General features: G+C 56.2%; 1 protein-coding gene across 1 annotated transcript in view; it reads right to left on the bottom strand.

The window, feature by feature from the left end:
* Positions 1 to 1,663: 1,663 nt before the first annotated feature.
* The window catches only part of LOC149974618 (uncharacterized), a 24,265-nt gene continuing 8,696 nt past the window's right edge, over positions 1,664 to 17,232 (bottom strand). Inside the window, exons 3-6 of the mRNA XM_090211787.1 lie at positions 6,782 to 17,232; positions 5,596 to 5,654; positions 5,234 to 5,367; positions 1,664 to 4,460 (exon numbers count right to left, since the gene is read on the bottom strand). The exon at positions 6,782 to 17,232 is cut by the window's right edge and continues 972 nt beyond it. Of these exons, the coding sequence (XP_090067913.1) occupies positions 4,357 to 4,460; positions 5,234 to 5,367; positions 5,596 to 5,654; positions 6,782 to 17,232 (10,748 nt within the window). The 3' untranslated portion in view covers positions 1,664 to 4,356. The remainder of the gene's footprint in view (positions 4,461 to 5,233; positions 5,368 to 5,595; positions 5,655 to 6,781) is intronic.

Genomic DNA, 17,232 nt, shown 5'->3' on the forward strand with positions numbered 1-17,232 from the left:
TAGGGGTGAGTCTCACACTCTCTAGTGTAGTTGAGAGGTGAGTCTCAAAAGTCTCTAGTTTAGTCTAGGGGTGAGTCTCAATAGTCTCTAGTGTATTCTATTGGTGAGTCTCAATAGTTTAGTGTAGTCTAGGGGTGAGTCTCAATAGTCTCTAGTGTAGTCTAGGGGTGAGTCTCAGTAGTCTCTAGTGTAGTCTAGGGGTGAGTCTCACACTCTCTAGTGTAGTTGAGAGGTGAGTCTCAAAAGTCTCTAGTTTAGTCTAGGGGTGAGTCTCGATAGTCTCTATTGCAGTCAAGGGATGAGTCGCAATAGTCTCCATTTTAGTCTAGGGGTGAGTCTCAACAGTCTCTAGTGAAGTATAGAGGTGAGTCTCAATAGTCTCTAGTGTAGTCTAGGGGTGAGTCTCAATAGTCTAGTGTAGTCTAGGGGTGAGTCTCAATAGTCTCCAGTGTAGTCTAGGGGTGAGTCTCAATAGTCTAGTGTAGTCTAGGGGTGAGTCTCAACAGTATCTGGTGTAGTCTAGGGCTGAGTCTTAACATTCTAGTGTAGTCTAGGGGTGAGTCTCAATAGTCTCTAGTTTAGTCTAGGGGTGAGTCTCAATAGTCTCTAGTGTAGTCTAGGGGTGAGTCTCAATAGTCTCTAGGGTATTCTATTGGTGAGTCTCAATAGTCTAGTGTAGTCTAGGGGTGAGTCTCAATAGTTTCTAGTGTATTCTATTGATGAGTCTCAATAGTCTAGGGGTGAGTCTCAATAGTCTCTAGTGTATTCTATTGGTGAGTCTCAATAGTCTAGTGTAGTCTAGGGGTGAGTCTGAATAGTCTCTAATGTAGTCTAGGGGTGGGTCTCGATAGTCTCTATTGCAGTCAAGGGGTGAGTCGCAATAGTCTCCAGTTTAGTCTAGGGGTGAGTCTCAACAGTCTCTAGTGAAGTATAGAGGTGAGTCTCAATAGTCTCTAGTGTAGTCTAGAGGTGAGTCTCAATTGTCTCTAGTATAGTCTAGAGGTGAGTCTCAACAGTCTCTAGTTTATTCTAGGGGTGAGTATCAATAGTCTTGTCTAGAGGTTTGTCTCATTGGTCTCTAGTATAGTCAAGGGGTGAGTTTCATTATTCTCTAGTGTAGTCTAGGGTTTAGTCTCATTAGTCTCTCGTGTAGTCAAGGGGTGAATTTCATTATTCTCTAGTGTCGTCTAGGGGTAAGTCTCAATAGTCTCTCGTGTAGTCAAGGGGTGAGTCTCATTATTCTCTAGTGTAGTCTAGGGGTAAGTCTCAATAGTCTCTAGTGTGGCCAAGGGGTGAGTCTCATTATTCTCTAGTGTAGTCTAGGGGTAAGTCTCAACAGTCTCTCGTTTGGTCAAGGGGTGAGTCTCATTACTGTAACGTCTGTTATACTAATGCTGCCACTAGATGAGGTCAGATGGACCTGCAAGTGACATTTTTAATTTGGTATTCTAGTTCATCTATTGAGATGCATCGCTGGGAGGACCAGATTATTGAGATGTACCCCTAGAAGGATATCATACCAGATTATTGAGATGTACCCCTAGAAGGATATTAGACTAGATTATTGAGATTTACCCCGAGAAGGATATTGAGATGTCATTACATGCGACCCAAAATGTCATTATATTCAAACAGTAATTAAAAAAATAACATATCTATATTCTACGAGTGTTACATAATATATTAGATTTAATAATAACAAGACAAGTACAAACCAGGAGAGACTCTACAACAGTTTAAAACATTGAAGTGGTCCCCGTTAGTCCCTCAGTCACTTTGACACTTCAGTGATGTGCCCAAAATAACACATTTAAATGTAAATATAGTTACAGCAGTTAATAATTAAAGAGGGAACTATAATCAAGTAAAAATATTTAAAAAATAAATAAACTGTACAATTGGTAAGTTTTTGTTTCTTTTAGTTATTTTCAGTATAAAAATTTGACGGATAAACTGTGTGCAAGTCATCATGAATTGATGTATGTGAGAGGTTAAATGTTAAATAATAGTAAGGGCCTAGCTTCCATCAAATCAGCTGTTTACCAACGACAGATGACAGCTATTGTTTGGCAACTTGTTCTCAACTAGCCTGGTTAAGTAAATAACGTGTTGGAGGTGTAATTGATCTTAAAACCTCTTAAAGCTAGGGGGCATAATTTTCAATTTTAGATAAATAGCGTGCCCAAATTCAACTTCCTGCTACTCATGCTAAGAATATAAGATATGCATATTATTCATCTATTTGAATAGAAAACACTCTGAAGTTTCTAAAACGGTTTGAATCATGTCTGTGAGTATAACAGAACTTATGTAGCAGGCAAAACCCAGAGGACTAACTGTTCAGATTTGATTTTTTTCTCCTCTCTGTTATTGTCTATGCCATTTTTAAATCTGACATGTTGGCTGGATTCACAACGAGTGTAGCTTTAATTGAGTAACAAGGCTACATGGGATTTCTGTATCTTTGACAGCTCTTTATTTAAGATCAAAATCTTATTTTCCAATGACAGCGGGTTAACTTGTTCAGGGGAAGAACGACAGATGTTTATCTTGTCAGGGGACTCGTTCTGGCAACCTATCGGTTATAACTCCAACGCTCTAACCACTAGGCTACCTGCCGCCTCGACGCTCTAACCACTAGACTACCTGCCGCCTCTATGCTCTAACCACTAGGCTACCTGCCTCCTCTACACTCTAACCACTAGGCTACCTGCCTCCTCTACACTCTAACCACTAGGCTACCTGTCTCCTCTACACTCTAACCACTAGGCTACCTGCCTCCTCTACACTCTAACCACTAGGCTACCTGCCGCCTCTATGCTCTAACCACTAGGCTACCTGCCTCCTCTACGCTCTAACCACTAGACTACCTGCCGCCTCTATGCTCTAACCACTAGGCTACCTGCCTCCTCTACGCTCTAACCACTAGACTACCTGCCGCCTCTATGCTCTAACCACTAGGCTACCTGCCTCCCCTACACTCTAACCACTAGGCTACCTGCCTCCCCTCCACTCTAACCACTAGGCTACCTGTCTCCTCTACACTCTAACCACTAGGCTACCTGCCTCCTCTACACTCTAACCACTAGGCTACCTGCCTCCTCTACACTCTAACCACTAGGCTACCTGCCTCCTCTACACTCTAACCACTAGACTACCTGCCTCCTCTACACTCTAACCACTAGACTACCTGCCTCCTCTACACTCTAACCACTAGTCTACCTGCCTCCTCTACACTTTAACCACTAGGCTACCTGTCTCCTCTACACTCTAACCACTAGGCTACCTGCCTCCTCTACACTCTAACCACTAGTCTACCTGCCACCTCATCCCAAATTGACAGCTCTAATGCAATTCCACCTACGACACCGTCAAAACAACCGCTATTCGGATGTCATTTAGCAGTAGATCAGACGGAATCTAGCACAAGGTATATCCTTTACAAGTTGTCACGTTTTAGTATTGGTTTGTAAAAATACAAATCCGTAAAAAAAAAAACGATAATCCCTCGACTAATAATACTATGAATATCAACAAAACAACAATAAGCATTCTAGGCTTATTATAGGTACATATAGGGAAATGTACCTAAAATACATTTATAATTTTGCCAAATAACACAGTTAAAATGTGTTGTCGCATGCTTAAGCATGCTTAAGCAGGTAATTCATCTTAAAGCTAGAATCCTTAATTGAAACAACAACAAATTCACACCACGCCTCTGTTTTTGGTAATAAAAATGTGACCACTCTCAAATTCATAGGGGTGGCAGGTAGCCTAGTGGTTTGAGTGTTGGACTAGTAACCTAAACGGAAAGATAGAATGCCCGAGCTGCCCCACTACAAGGCAGTTAACCTACTGTTCCTAGGCCGTCATTTTAAATAAGATTTTGCTCTTAACTGACTTGCCACGTAAAATAAAATAGACAGAGCTATGGATGCCAGGACTGACCATCCATGATATCAGACTAATAGTTTTATTAATGTTTTAAAGCTGTACAGTGTTTGTTTGCATTGTTTAGAAACATTGGGGTAAAACAAGCTTATATTGTGGGTTCTGATGGGGTACGACAGTTGAGCTAAACTCATGAGGTATGTTCTACATGTTATATTCTTCTAGAATCAATGGGTAAATATAATTAATTTATAAGTAAAAAAATGGGTGTAGCAACTAAGGATTCTAGCTTTAAGGCTGTATCTATGAGAGCTGGGAAACTGTTGATTGGTTAAATCAATGCCACAGTAGCTATGCCTCAGGCTATTGGTTAGCCAGCAGCTATCAGAGCCACAGCAGCTATGCCCCAGGCTATTAGCTAGCCTAGTAGCTAGCAGAGACACAGCGCTATGTCCCAGGCTATTAGCTAGCCAGCAGCTGTACCATTAATAGAGCCAAACTGAGAGGCAAGGCAGCCAGAGAGAAGGAAGTGGGTCGGGGAGCACTTCCTGATGTGGTTGATGACCCTGAAAAAGTAGGAAAAACAGAGATATTGTTCAGTAAATTACAAAAGTGGATTGTCTTTTCATGTTTCTGTTCAAATGTTGACTTCGCTCGTATAGATGTGTACGGTGACAGTGAAACAGGGGCGGACAGGAACCAGAAATTGGCCCTGCATTTTTTCATTTAATTTAATATTTTTGTACCCCGTTTTTGTGGTATCCAATTGTTTATAGCTACTATCTTGTCTCATCGCTAAAACTCCCGTACGGGCTCGGGAGAGACGAAGGTTGAAAGTCATGCGTCCTCCGATACACAACCCAACCAAGCCGCACTGCTTCTTAACACAGCGCGCATCCAACCCGGAAGCCAGCCGCACCAATGTGTCGGAGGAAACACCGTGCAACCTTGGTTAGCACACACTGCCCCCGGCCCGCCACAGGAGTCGCTGGCCAACCCCTCCCTATCCCGGACTACGCTAGGCCAATTGTGCGTCGCCCCACGGAACTCCCGGTCGCGTTCGGTTACGACAGAGCCTGGGCGCGAACCCAGAGTCTCTGGTGGCACAACTGGCTCTGCAGTACAGCGCCCTTAACCACTGCGCCACCCAGTAGGCCTCGGCCCTGGCATTTTTAACATATTGGCAAAAACATTTCCTAAATTATTAGCCAGAAAATTATAATTTTTACGCCCAGAAAAACACGTTAGACAGACCCACTGGACTGAAAATGGACCAGCCCATCTGGCCATTTGCCCAAAATGCCAGATGGCCAGTCCGCACCTGGAGATGAATACGTACCATCACTGACGCTGCCTGGTATAATGTTCAGGGAGGTGGAACTGCTGGTGAGAATTGCCTGTGCGTTGCTTGAGCTGGGAACCGATGACTGCTTGTCGAACACGAGGGTCATGTCGGTCACTACAGATCCACTCCTACTCAGGAGAAGGAGAGAAAATGGACCACCCTCAGAAATCATTATCATCATCATCAGCATCGTCAAAGTTTTCAAGTTTTAATGTCATGTGCACAAGTCCAGTGAAATGCCTTTTATTGCAAGATTTAAACCCAACGATGCAGTAATCAACATCAATGTAGTAGTACAAATAACAGAAGGTAGAACAGAAACCTAGTCAATCAGTAATGAGAATTCATACCCTTACCTGAATGAGATGACTTTGGAACGACGGAAGCCTGGGGTCTTAGCAAAAGCCTTGTTCACCTGCGTTGAAAGATAGGATGATCAACGATTCAATGAAAACAGGGTCCTTGACGGCATTAATAGAAGCTTTGGTTTCATTCTTTCATAGTAAATAGACCTCTCAATAGTAACCTTTTTGACTTGGCATGTACGGATAACTGATGATAGGGTTTTACAGGAGGCATGTACAGGATAACTGATGTTAAGTTAAGTTAGGGTTTTACAGGAGCCATGTACAGGATAACTGATGATAGGGTTTTACAGGAGGCATGTACAGGATAACTGATGATAGGGTTTTACAGGAGGTATGTACAGGATAACTGATGATAGGGTTTTACAGGAGGCATGTACAGGATAACTGAAGATAGGGTTTTACAGGAGGCATGTACAGGATAACTGATGATAGGGTTTTACAGGAGGCATGTACAAGATAACTGATGATAGGGTTTTACAGGAGGCATGTACAGGATAACTGAAGATAGGGTTTTACAGGAGGCATGTACGGGATAACTGATGATAGGGATTTACAGGAGGCATGTACAGGATAACTGATGTTAAGTTAAGATAGGGTTTTACAGGAGGCATGTACAGGATAACTGATGATAGGGTTTTACAGGAGGCATGTACAGGATAACTGATGATAGGGTTTTACAGGAGGCATGTACAGGTCTAAAAGGGACACTTACATTGTATTGAACCTTTATTTAACTGGGTAAGTCAGCTAAGAACAAATTCTTATTTACAATGACGGTTTAACCCCCCCCCCCCCGGCCAAACCCTAACCAGGACGACGCTGGGCCAATTGTGCACCACCCTATGGGTCTCCCAATCACGACCTGTTGTGATACAGCCAGGAATCGAACCAGGGTCTGTAGTGACGCCTCTAGCACTGAGACGCAGTGCCTTAGACCACTGTGATACAGCCTGTAATCGAACCAGGGTCTGTAGTGATGCCTCTAACACTGAGATGCAGTGCCTTAGACCGCTGCCCTACGATTTTCCCCCCAAAATGTTTTGTCATACAAAAGCAAAACCCGTGTCAAACAGCTTTCCTCCCAATTAAGTTTCTGTGTGAGAATTGCCAGAACAATCTGAGCTACTAGAAATATTTTCCTACCTACGCTAGCGTGGAATCGCCCGATACTTACCTCAGAGGTCACTTTGTCAGCCAGAGTCTTGAACCCTGAAGAGGAAGTGTTGGAAAGATCTGAAGTGAACGTCTGGTTGAGACTGAACTGAAGACTCATTGTTCCTTCACTAGAAGATGGAGGGTCAGGTGATGCGACAGCAGCGGAAGTGGTTGCTGCCGAAGCTGCGGTGGTGACAGCTGCAACTGGAGTGGTGGTGGTGACAGCTGCTGAAGGAGTGGTGGTGGAAACAGCTGCTGCAGGAGTGGTGGAGGTACCAGCTGCTGCAAGAGTGGTGGTGGTGGTACCAGCTGCTGCAGGAGTGGTGGTGGTACCAGCTGCTGAAGGAGTGGTGGTGCTAACAGCTGCTGCAGGAGTGGTGGTGGTACCAGCTGCTGCAAGAGTGGTGGTGGTGGTACCAGCTGCTACAGGAGTGGTGGTGGTACCAGCTGCTGCAGGAGTGGTGGTGGTACCAGCTGCTGAAGGAGTGGTGGTGGTGGTACCAGCTGCTGCAAGAGTGGTGGTGGTACCAGCTGCTGAAGGAGTGGTGGTGGTGGTACCAGCTGCTGCAAGAGTGGTGGTGGTGGTACCAGCTGCTACAGGAGTGGTGGTGGTACCAGCTGCTGCAGGAGTGGTGGTGGTACCAGCTGCTGAAGGAATGGTGGTGGTGGTACCAGCTGCTGCAAGAGTGGTGGTGGTGGTACCAGCTGCTGCAGGAGAGGTGGTGGTACCAGCTGCTGCAAGAGTGGTGGTGGTGGTACCAGCTGCTGCAGGAGTGGTGGTCGTACCAGCTGCTGAAGGAGTGGTGGTGGTAACAGCTGCTGCAGGAGTGGTGGTGGTACCAGCTGCTGCAAGAGTGGTGGTGGTACCAGCTGCTGCAAGAGTGGTGGTGGTGGTACCAGCTGCTACAGGAGTGGTGGTGGTACCAGCTGCTGCAGGAGTGGTGGTAGTGACAGCTGCTGCAGGAGTGGTGGTGGTACCAGCTGCTGCAAGAGTAGTGGTGGTGGTGGTACCAGCTGCTACAGGAGTGGTGGTGGTACCAGCTGCTGCAGGAGTGGTGGTGGTACCAGCTGCTGCAAGAGTGGTGGTGGTGGTACCAGCTGCTGCAGGAGTGGTGGTGGTACCAGCTGCTGGAGGAGTGGTGGTACCAGCTGCTGCAGGAGTGGTGGTGGTACCAGCTGCTGAAGGAATGGTGGTGGTGGTACCAGCTGCTGCAAGAGTGGTGGTGGTGGTACCAGCTGCTGCAGGAGAGGTGGTGGTACCAGCTGCTGCAAGAGTGGTGGTGGTGGTACCAGCTGCTGCAGGAGTGGTGGTCGTACCAGCTGCTGAAGGAGTGGTGGTGGTAACAGCTGCTGCAGGAGTGGTGGTGGTACCAGCTGCTGCAGGAGTGGTGGTGGTACCAGCTGCTGCAAGAGTGGTGGTGGTGGTACCAGCTGCTACAGGAGTGGTGGTGGTACCAGCTGCTGCAGGAGTGGTGGTAGTGACAGCTGCTGCAGGAGTGGTGGTGGTACCAGCTGCTGCAAGAGTAGTGGTGGTGGTGGTACCAGCTGCTACAGGAGTGGTGGTGGTACCAGCTGCTGCAGGAGTGGTGGTGGTACCAGCTGCTGCAAGAGTGGTGGTGGTGGTACCAGCTGCTACAGGAGTGGTGGTGGTACCAGCTGCTGCAGGAGTGGTGGTAGTGACAGCTGCTGCAGGAGTGGTGGTGGTACCAGCTGCTGCAAGAGTGGTGGTGGTGATACCAGCTGCTGCAAGAGTGGTGGTGGTGGTACCAGCTGCTGCAGGAGTGGTGGTGGTACCAGCTGCTGGAGGAGTGGTGGTACCAGCTGCTGCAGGAGTGGTGGTAGTGACAGCTGCTGCAGGAGTGGTGGTGGTACCAGCTGCTGCAGGAGTGGTGGTGGTACCAGCTGCTGCAGGAGTGGTGGTGATACCAGCTGCTGCAGGATTGGTGGTGGTGACAGCTGCTGTCTGAGTGGTGGTGGTGACAGCTGCTGCAGGAGTGGTGGTGGTGACAGCTGCTACTGGAGTGGTGGTGGTGACAGCTGCTGCAGGAGTGGTGGTGGTGACAGCTGCTGCAGGAGTGGTGGTGGTGACAGCTGCTGCAGGAGTGGTGGTGGTGACAGCTGCTGCAGGAGTGGTGGTGGTGACAGCTGCTACTGGAGTGGTGGTGGTGACAGCTGCTGGAGGAGTGGTGGTAGTAACAGCTGCTGCAGGAGTGGTGGTGGTGACAGCTGCTACTGGAGTGGTGGTGGTGACAGCTGCTGGAGGAGTGGTGGTGGTGACAGCTGCTGCAGGAGTGGTGGTGGTACCAGCTGCTGGAGGAGTGGTGGTGGTGACAGCTGCTGCAGGAGTGGTGGTGGTACCAGCTGCTGGAGGAGTGGTGGTGGTGACAGCTGCTGCAGGAGTGGTGGTGGTACCAGCTGCTGGAGGAGTGGTGGTGGTGACAGCTGCTGCAGGAGCGGTGGTGGTACCAGCTGCTGCAGGAGCGGTGGTGGTGACAGCTGCTGCAGGAGCGGTGGTGGTGACAGCTGCTGCTGGAGCGGTGGTGGTACCAGCTGCTGCAGGGGCGGTGGTGGTGACAGCTGCTGCAGGGGCGGTGGTGGTGACAGCTGCTACTGGAGTGGTGGTGGTGATAGCTGCTGGAGGAGTGGTGGTGGTGACAGCTGCTGCAGGAGCTGTGGTGGTACCAGCTGCTGGAGGAGTGGTGGTGGTGACAGCTGCTGCTGGAGTGGTGGTGGTACCAGCTGCTGGAGGAGTGGTGGTGGTGACAGCTGCTGCAGGAGTGGTGGTGGTACCAGCTGCTGCAGGGGCGGTGGTGGTGACAGCTGCTGCAGGAGCGGTGGTGGTACCAGCTGCTGCAGGAGCGGTGGTGGTGACAGCTGCTGCAGGAGCGGTGGTGGTGACAGCTGCTGCAGGAGCGGTGGTGGTACCAGCTGCTGCAGGAGCGGTGGTGGTACCAGCTGCTGCAGGGGCGGTGGTGGTGACAGCTGCTGCAGGAGCGGTGGTGGTGACAGCTGCTGCAGGAGCGGTGGTGGTGACAACTGCTGCAGGAGCGGTGGTGGTGACAGCTGCTACTGGAGTGGTGGTGGTGATAGCTGCTGGAGGAGTGGTGGTGGTGACAGCTGCTGCAGGAGCTGTGGTGGTACCAGCTGCTGGAGGAGTGGTGGTGGTGACAGCTGCTGCTGGAGTGGTGGTGGTACCAGCTGCTGGAGGAGTGGTGGTGGTGACAGCTGCTGCAGGAGTGGTGGTGGTACCAGCTGCTGCAGGGGCGGTGGTGGTGACAGCTGCTGCAGGAGCGGTGGTGGTACCAGCTGCTGCAGGAGCGGTGGTGGTGACAGCTGCTGCAGGAGCGGTGGTGGTGACAGCTGCTGCAGGAGCGGTGGTGGTACCAGCTGCTGCAGGAGCGGTGGTGGTACCAGCTGCTGCAGGGGCGGTGGTGGTGACAGCTGCTGCAGGAGCGGTGGTGGTGACAGCTGCTGCAGGAGCGGTGGTGGTGACAACTGCTGCAGGAGCGGTGGTGGTGACAGCTGCTGCAGGAGCGGTGGTGGTACCAGCTGCTGCAGGAGCGGTGGTGGTGACAGCTGCTGCAGGAGCGGTGGTGGTGACAGCTGCTGCAGGAGCGGTGGTGGTGACAGCTGCTGCAGGGGCGGTGGTGGTGACAGCTGCTGCAGGAGCGGTGGTGGTACCAGCTGCTGCAGGGGCGGTGGTGGTGACAGCTGCTGCAGGGGCGGTGGTTGTGACAGCTGCTGCAGGAGCTGTGGTGGTGACAGCTGCTGCAGGAGCGGTGGTGGTGACAGCTGCTGCAAGAGCGGTGGTGGTAACAGCTGCTGCAGGAGGAGTGGTGGTGACAGCTGCTGCAGGGGTTGTGGTGGTGACAGCGGCTGCAGGAGCGGTGGTGGTGACAGCTGCTGCAGGGGCGGTGGTGGTGGTGACAGCTGCTGCAGGGGTGGTGGTGGTAACAGCTGCTGCAGGAGCGGTGGTGGTGACAGCTGCTGCAGGAGCGGTGGTGGTGACAGCTGCTGCAGGAGCGGTGGTGGTGACATCTGCTGCAGGAGCGGTGGTGGTACCAGCTGCTGCAGGGGCGGTGGTGGTGACAGCTGCTGCAGGGGCGGTGGTTGTGACAGCTGCTGCAGGAGCGGTGGTGGTGACCGCTGCTGCAGGAGCGGTGGTGGTACCAGCTGCTGCAGGAGCGGTGGTGGTACCAGCTGCTGCAGGAGCGGTGGTGGTGACAGCTGCTGCAGGAGCGGTGGTGGTGACAGCTGCTGCAGGAGCGGTGGTGGTGACAGCTGCTGCAGGAGCGGTGGTGGTGACAGCTGCTGCAGGGGCGGTGGTGGTGACAGCTGCTGCAGGAGCGGTGGTGGTACCAGCTGCTGCAGGGGCGGTGGTGGTGACAGCTGCTGCAGGGGCGGTGGTTGTGACAGCTGCTGCAGGAGCGGTGGTGGTGACAGCTGCCGCAGGAGCGGTGGTGGTGACAGCTGCTGCAAGAGCGGTGGTGGTAACAGCTGCTGCAGGAGGAGTGTTGGTGACAGCTGCTGCAGGGGTTGTGGTGGTGACAGCGGCTGCAGGAGCGGTGGTGGTACCAGCTGCTGCAGGGGCGGTGGTGGTGGTGACAGCTGCTGCAGGGGTGGTGGTGGTAACAGCTGCTGCAGGAGCGGTGGTGGTGACAGCTGCTGCAGGAGCGGTGGTGGTGACAGCTGCTGCAGGAGCGGTGGTGGTGACAGCTGCTGCAGGAGCGGTGGTGGTACCAGCTGCTGCAGGGGCGGTGGTGGTACCAGCTGCTGCAGGAGCGGTGGTGGTGACAGCTGCTGCAGGAGCGGTGGTGGTACCAGCTGCTGCAGGGGCGGTGGTGGTGACAGCTGCTGCAGGGGCGGTGGTTGTGACAGCTGCTGCAGGAGCGGTGGTGGTGACAGCTGCTGCAGGAGCTGTGGTGGTACCAACTGCTGCAGGAGCGGTGGTGGTGACAGCTGCTGCAGGAGCGGTGGTGGTACCAGCTGCTGCAGGAGCGGTGGTGGTGACAGCTGCTGCAGGAGCGGTGGTGGTGACAGCTGCTGCAGGAGCGGTGGTGGTGACAGCTGCTGCAGGGGCGGTGGTGGTGACAGCTGCTGCAGGAGCGGTGGTGGTGACAGCTGCTGCAGGAGCGGTGGTGGTGACAGCTGCTGCAGGAGCGGTGGTGGTACCAGCTGCCGCAGTTGCGGTGGTGGTGACAGCTGCTGCAGGAGCGGTGGTGGTGACAGCTGCTGCAGGAGCGGTGGTGGTACCAGCTGCTGCAGCAGCGGTGGTGGTGACAGCTGCTGCAGGAGCGGTGGTGGTGACAGCTGCTGCAGGAGCGGTGGTGGTGACAGCTGCTGCAGGGGCGGTGGTGGTGACAGCTGCTGCAGGAGCGGTGGTGGTGACAGCTGCTGCAGGAGCGGTGGTGGTGACAGCTGCTGCAGGAGCGGTGGTGGTACCAGCTGCTGCAGGAGCGGTGGTGGTACCAGCTGCTGCAGGGGCGGTGGTGGTGACAGCAGCTGCAGGAGCGGTGGTGGTGACAGCTGCTGCAGGAGCGGTGGTGGTGACAGCTGCTGCAGGGGCGGTGGTGGTGACAGCTGCTGCTGGAGCGGTGGTGGTGACAGCTGCTGCAAGAGGGGTGGTGGTAACAGCTGCTGCAGGAGGAGTGGTGGTGACAGCTGCTGCAGGGGTGGTGGTGGTGACAGCGGCTGCAGGAGCGGTGGTGGAGACAGCTGCTGCAGGAGCGGTGGTGGTAACAGCTGCTGCAGGAGCGGTGGTGGCAACAGCTGCTGCAGGAGCGGTGGTGGTACCAGCTGCTGCAGGGGCGGTGGTGGTGACAGCTGCTGCAGGGGCGGTGGTGGTAACAGCAGCTGCAGGAGCGGTGGTGGTGACAGCTGCTGCAGGGGCGGTGGTGGTGACAGCTGCTGCAGAAGCGGTGGTGGTGACAGCTGCTGCAGGAGCGGTGGTGGTGACAGCTGCTGCAGGAGCGGTGGTGGTACCAGCTGCTGCAGGAGCGGTGGTGGTACCAGCTGCCGCAGGGGCGGTGGTGGTGACAGCAGCTGCAGGAGCGGTGGTGGTGACAGCTGCTGCAGGAGCGGTGGTGGTGACAGCTGCTGCAGGAGCGGTGGTGGTGACAGCTGCTGCAGGAGCGGTGGTGGTGACAGCTGCTGCAGGAGCGGTGGTGGTACCAGCTGCTGCAGGAGCGGTGGTGGTACCAGCTGCCGCAGGGGCGGTGGTGGTGACAGCAGCTGCAGGAGCGGTGGTGGTGACAGCTGCTGCAGGAGCGGTAGTGGTACCAGCTGCTGCAGGAGCGGTGGTGGTGACAGCTGCTGCAGGGGCGGTGGTGGTGACAGCTGCTGCAGGAGCGGTGGTGGTGACAGCTGCTGCAGGAGCGGTGGTGGTGACAGCTGCTGCAGGAGCGGTGGTGGTACCAGCTGCTGCAGGAGCGGTGGTGGTACCAGCTGCTGCAGGGGCGGTGGTGGTGACAGCAGCTGCAGGAGCGGTGGTGGTGACAGCTGCTGCAGGAGCGGTGGTGGTGACAGCTGCTGCAGGGGCGGTGGTGGTGACAGCTGCTGCAGGAGCGGTGGTGGTGACAGCTGCTGCAAGAGCGGTGGTGGTAACAGCCGCTGCAGGAGGAGTGGTGGTGACAGCTGCTGCAGGGGTGGTGGTGGTGACAGCGGCTGCAGGAGCGGTGGTGGAGACAGCTGCTGCAGGGGCGGTGGTGGTGGTGACAGCTGCTACAGGAGAGGTGGTGGTACCAGCTGCTACAGGAGCGGTGGTGGTGACAGCTGCTGCAGGGGCGGTGGTGGTGACAGCTGCTGCAGGAGCGGTGGTGGTAGCAGCTGCTGCAGGGGCGGTGGTGGTGACAGCTGCTGCAGGAGCGGTGGTGGTACCAACTGCTGCAGGAGCGGTGGTGGTACCAGCTGCTGCAGGAGCGGTGGTGGTGACAGCTGCTGCAGGAGCGGTGGTGGTAACAGCTGCTGCAGGAGCGGTGGTGGTAACAGCTGCTGCAGGAGCGGTGGTGGTACCAGCTGCTGCAGGGGCGGTGGTGGTGACAGCAGCTGCAGGAGCCGTGGTGGTACCAGCTGCTGCAGGGGCGGTGGTGGTAACAGCTGCTGCAGGAGCGGTGGTGGTGACAGCTGCTGCAGGGGCGGTGGTGGTGACAGCTGCTGTAGGGGCGGTGGTAGTGACAGCTGCTACAGGAGAGGTGGTGGTACCAGCTGCTACAGGAGCGGTGGTGGTACCAGCTGCTGCAGGGGCGGTGGTGGTGACAGCAGCTGCAGGAGCCGTGGTGGTACCAGCTGCTGCAGGGGCGGTGGTGGTAACAGCTGCTGCAGGAGCGGTGGTGGTGACAACTGCTGCAGGGGCGGTGGTGGTGACAGCTGCTGTAGGGGCGGTGGTAGTGACAGCTGCTGCAGGAGCGGTGGTGGTACCAGCTGCTGCAGGGGCGGTGGTGGTGACAGCAGCTGCAGGAGCCGTGGTGGTAACAGCTGCTGCAGGAGCGGTGGTGGTGACAGCTGCTGCAGGGGCGGTGGTGGTAACAGCTGCTGCAGGAGCGGTGGTGGTACCAGCTGCTGCAGGAGCGGTGGTGGTACCAGCTGCTGCAGGGGCGGTGGTGGTGACAGCAGCTGCAGGAGCCGTGGTGGTACCAGCTGCTGCAGGGGCGGTGGTGGTGACAGCTGCTGCAGGAGCGGTGGTGGTACCAGCTGCTACAGGAGCGGTGGTGGTGACAGCTGCTGCAGGAGCGGTGGTGGTGACAGCTGCTGCAGGAGCGGTGGTGGTGACAGCTGCTGCAGGAACTGTGGTGGTGACAGCTGCTGCAGGAGCGGTGGTGGTAACAGCTGCTGCTAGAGCGGTGGTGGTACCAGCTGCTGCAGGAGCGGTGGTGGTGACAGCTGCTGCAGGAGCGGTGGTGGTACCAGCTGCTGCAGGAGCGGTGGTGGTGACAGCTGCTGCAGGAGCGGTGGTGGTGACAGCTGCTGCAGGAGCGGTGGTGGTGACAGCTGCTGCAGGAGCGGTGGTGGTACCAGCTGCTACAGGAGCGGTGGTGGTGACAGCTGCTGCAGCAGCGGTGGTGGTGACAGCTGCTGCAGGAGCGGTGGTGGTGACAGCTGCTGCAGGAACTGTGGTGGTGACAGCTGCTGCAGGAGCGGTGGTGGTAACAGCTGCTGCTAGAGCGGTGGTGGTACCAGCTGCTGCAGGAGCGGTGGTGGTGACAGCTGCTGCAGGAGCGGTGGTGGTACCAGCTGCTGCAGGAGCGGTGGTGGTGACAGCTGCTGCAGGAGCGGTGGTGGTGACAGCTGCTGCAGGAGCGGTGGTGGTGACAGCTGCTGCAGGAGCGGTGGTGGTAACAGCTGCTGCAGGGGCGGTGGTGGTAACAGCTGCTGCAGGAGCGGTGGTGGTGACAGCTGCTGCAGGGGCGGTGGTGGTGACAGCTGCTGTAGGGGCGGTGGTGGTAACAGCTGCTACAGGAGAGGTGGTGGTACCAGCTGCTACAGGAGCGGTGGTGGTGACAGCTGCTGCAGGGGCGGTGGTGGTGACAGCTGCTGCAGGAGCGGTGGTGGCAGCAGCTGCTGCAGGGGCGGTGGTGGTGACAGCTGCTGCAGGGGCGGTGGTTGTGACAGCTGCTGCAGGAGTGGTGGTGGTGACAGCTGCTGCAGGAGCGGTGGTGGTACCAACTGCTGCAGGAGCGGTGGTGGTACCAGCTGCTGCAGGAGCGGTGGTGGTGACAGCTGCTGCAGGAGCGGTGGTGGTAACAGCTGCTGCAGGAGCGGTGGTGGTAACAGCTGCTGCAGGAGCGGTGGTGGTACCAGCTGCTGCAGGGGCGGTGGTGGTAACAGCTGCTGCAGGAGCGGTGGTGGTGACAGCTGCTGCAGGGGCGGTGGTGGTGACAGCTGCTGTAGGGGCGGTGGTAGTGACAGCTGCTACAGGAGAGGTGGTGGTACCAGCTGCTACAGGAGCGGTGGTGGTACCAGCTGCTGCAGGGGCGGTGGTGGTGACAGCAGCTGCAGGAGCCGTGGTGGTACCAGCTGCTGCAGGGGCGGTGGTGGTAACAGCTGCTGCAGGAGCGGTGGTGGTGACAACTGCTGCAGGGGCGGTGGTGGTGACAGCTGCTGTAGGGGCGGTGGTAGTGACAGCTGCTGCAGGAGCGGTGGTGGTACCAGCTGCTGCAGGGGCGGTGGTGGTGACAGCAGCTGCAGGAGCCGTGGTGGTAACAGCTGCTGCAGGAGCGGTGGTGGTGACAGCTGCTGCAGGAGCCGTGGTGGTAACAGCTGCTGCAGGAGCGGTGGTGGTGACAGCTGCTGCAGGGGCGGTGGTGGTAACAGCTGCTGCAGGAGCGGTGGTGGTACCAGCTGCTGCAGGGGCGGTGGTGGTGACAGCAGCTGCAGGAGCCGTGGTGGTACCAGCTGCTGCAGGGGCGGTGGTGGTGACAGCTGCTGCAGGAGCGGTGGTGGTACCAGCTGCTACAGGAGCGGCGGTGGTGACAGCTGCTGCAGGAGCGGTGGTGGTGACAGCTGCTGCAGGAACTGTGGTGGTGACAGCTGCTGCAGGAGCGGTGGTGGTGACAGCTGCTGCAGGAGCGGTGGTGGTACCAGCTGCTGCAGGAGCGGTGGTGGTGACAGCTGCTGCAGGAGCGGTGGTGGTGACAGCTGCTGCAGGAGCGGTGGTGGTGACAGCTGCTGCAGGAGCGGTGGTGGTGACAGCTGCTGCAGGAGCGGTGGTGGTGACAGCTGCTGCAGGAGCGGTGGTGGTAACAGCTGCTGCAGGGGCGGTGGTGGTAACAGCTGCTGCAGGAGCGGTGGTGGTGACAGCTGCTGCAGGGGCGGTGGTGGTGACAGCTGCTGTAGGGGCGGTGGTAGTGACAGCTGCTACAGGAGAGTTGGTGGTACCAGCTGCTACAGGAGCGGTGGTGGTGACAGCTGCTGCAGGGGCGGTGGTGGTGACAGCTGCTGCAGGAGCGGTGGTGGCAGCAGCTGCTGCAGGGGCGGTGGTGGTGACAGCTGCTGCAGGGGCGGTGGTTGTGACAGCTGCTGCAGGAGCGGTGGTGGTGACAGCTGCTGCAGGAGCGGTGGTGGTACCAACTGCTGCAGGAGCGGTGGTGGTACCAGCTGCTGCAGGAGCGGTGGTGGTGACAGCTGCTGCAGGAGCGGTGGTGGTAACAGCTGCTGCAGGAGCGGTGGTGGTAACAGCTGCTGCAGGAGCGGTGGTGGTACCAGCTGCTGTAGGGGCGGTGGTAGTGACAGCTGCTGCAGGAGCGGTGGTGGTACCAGCTGCTGCAGGGGCGGTGGTGGTGACAGCAGCTGCAGGAGCCGTGGTGGTAACAGCTGCTGCAGGGGCGGTGGTGGTAACAGCTGCTGCAGGAGCGGTGGTGGTGACAGCAGCTGCAGGAGCCGTGGTGGTACCAGCTGCTGCAGGGGCGGTGGTGGTGACAGCTGCTGCAGGAGCGGTGGTGGTACCAGCTGCTGCAGGAGCGGTGGTGGTGACAG

Source organism: Oncorhynchus mykiss, chromosome 19 (genome assembly GCF_057628025.1).
Source record: "Oncorhynchus mykiss isolate SJ-2025 chromosome 19, ASM5762802v1, whole genome shotgun sequence".
Lineage (NCBI taxonomy): Eukaryota > Metazoa > Chordata > Actinopteri > Salmoniformes > Salmonidae > Oncorhynchus > Oncorhynchus mykiss.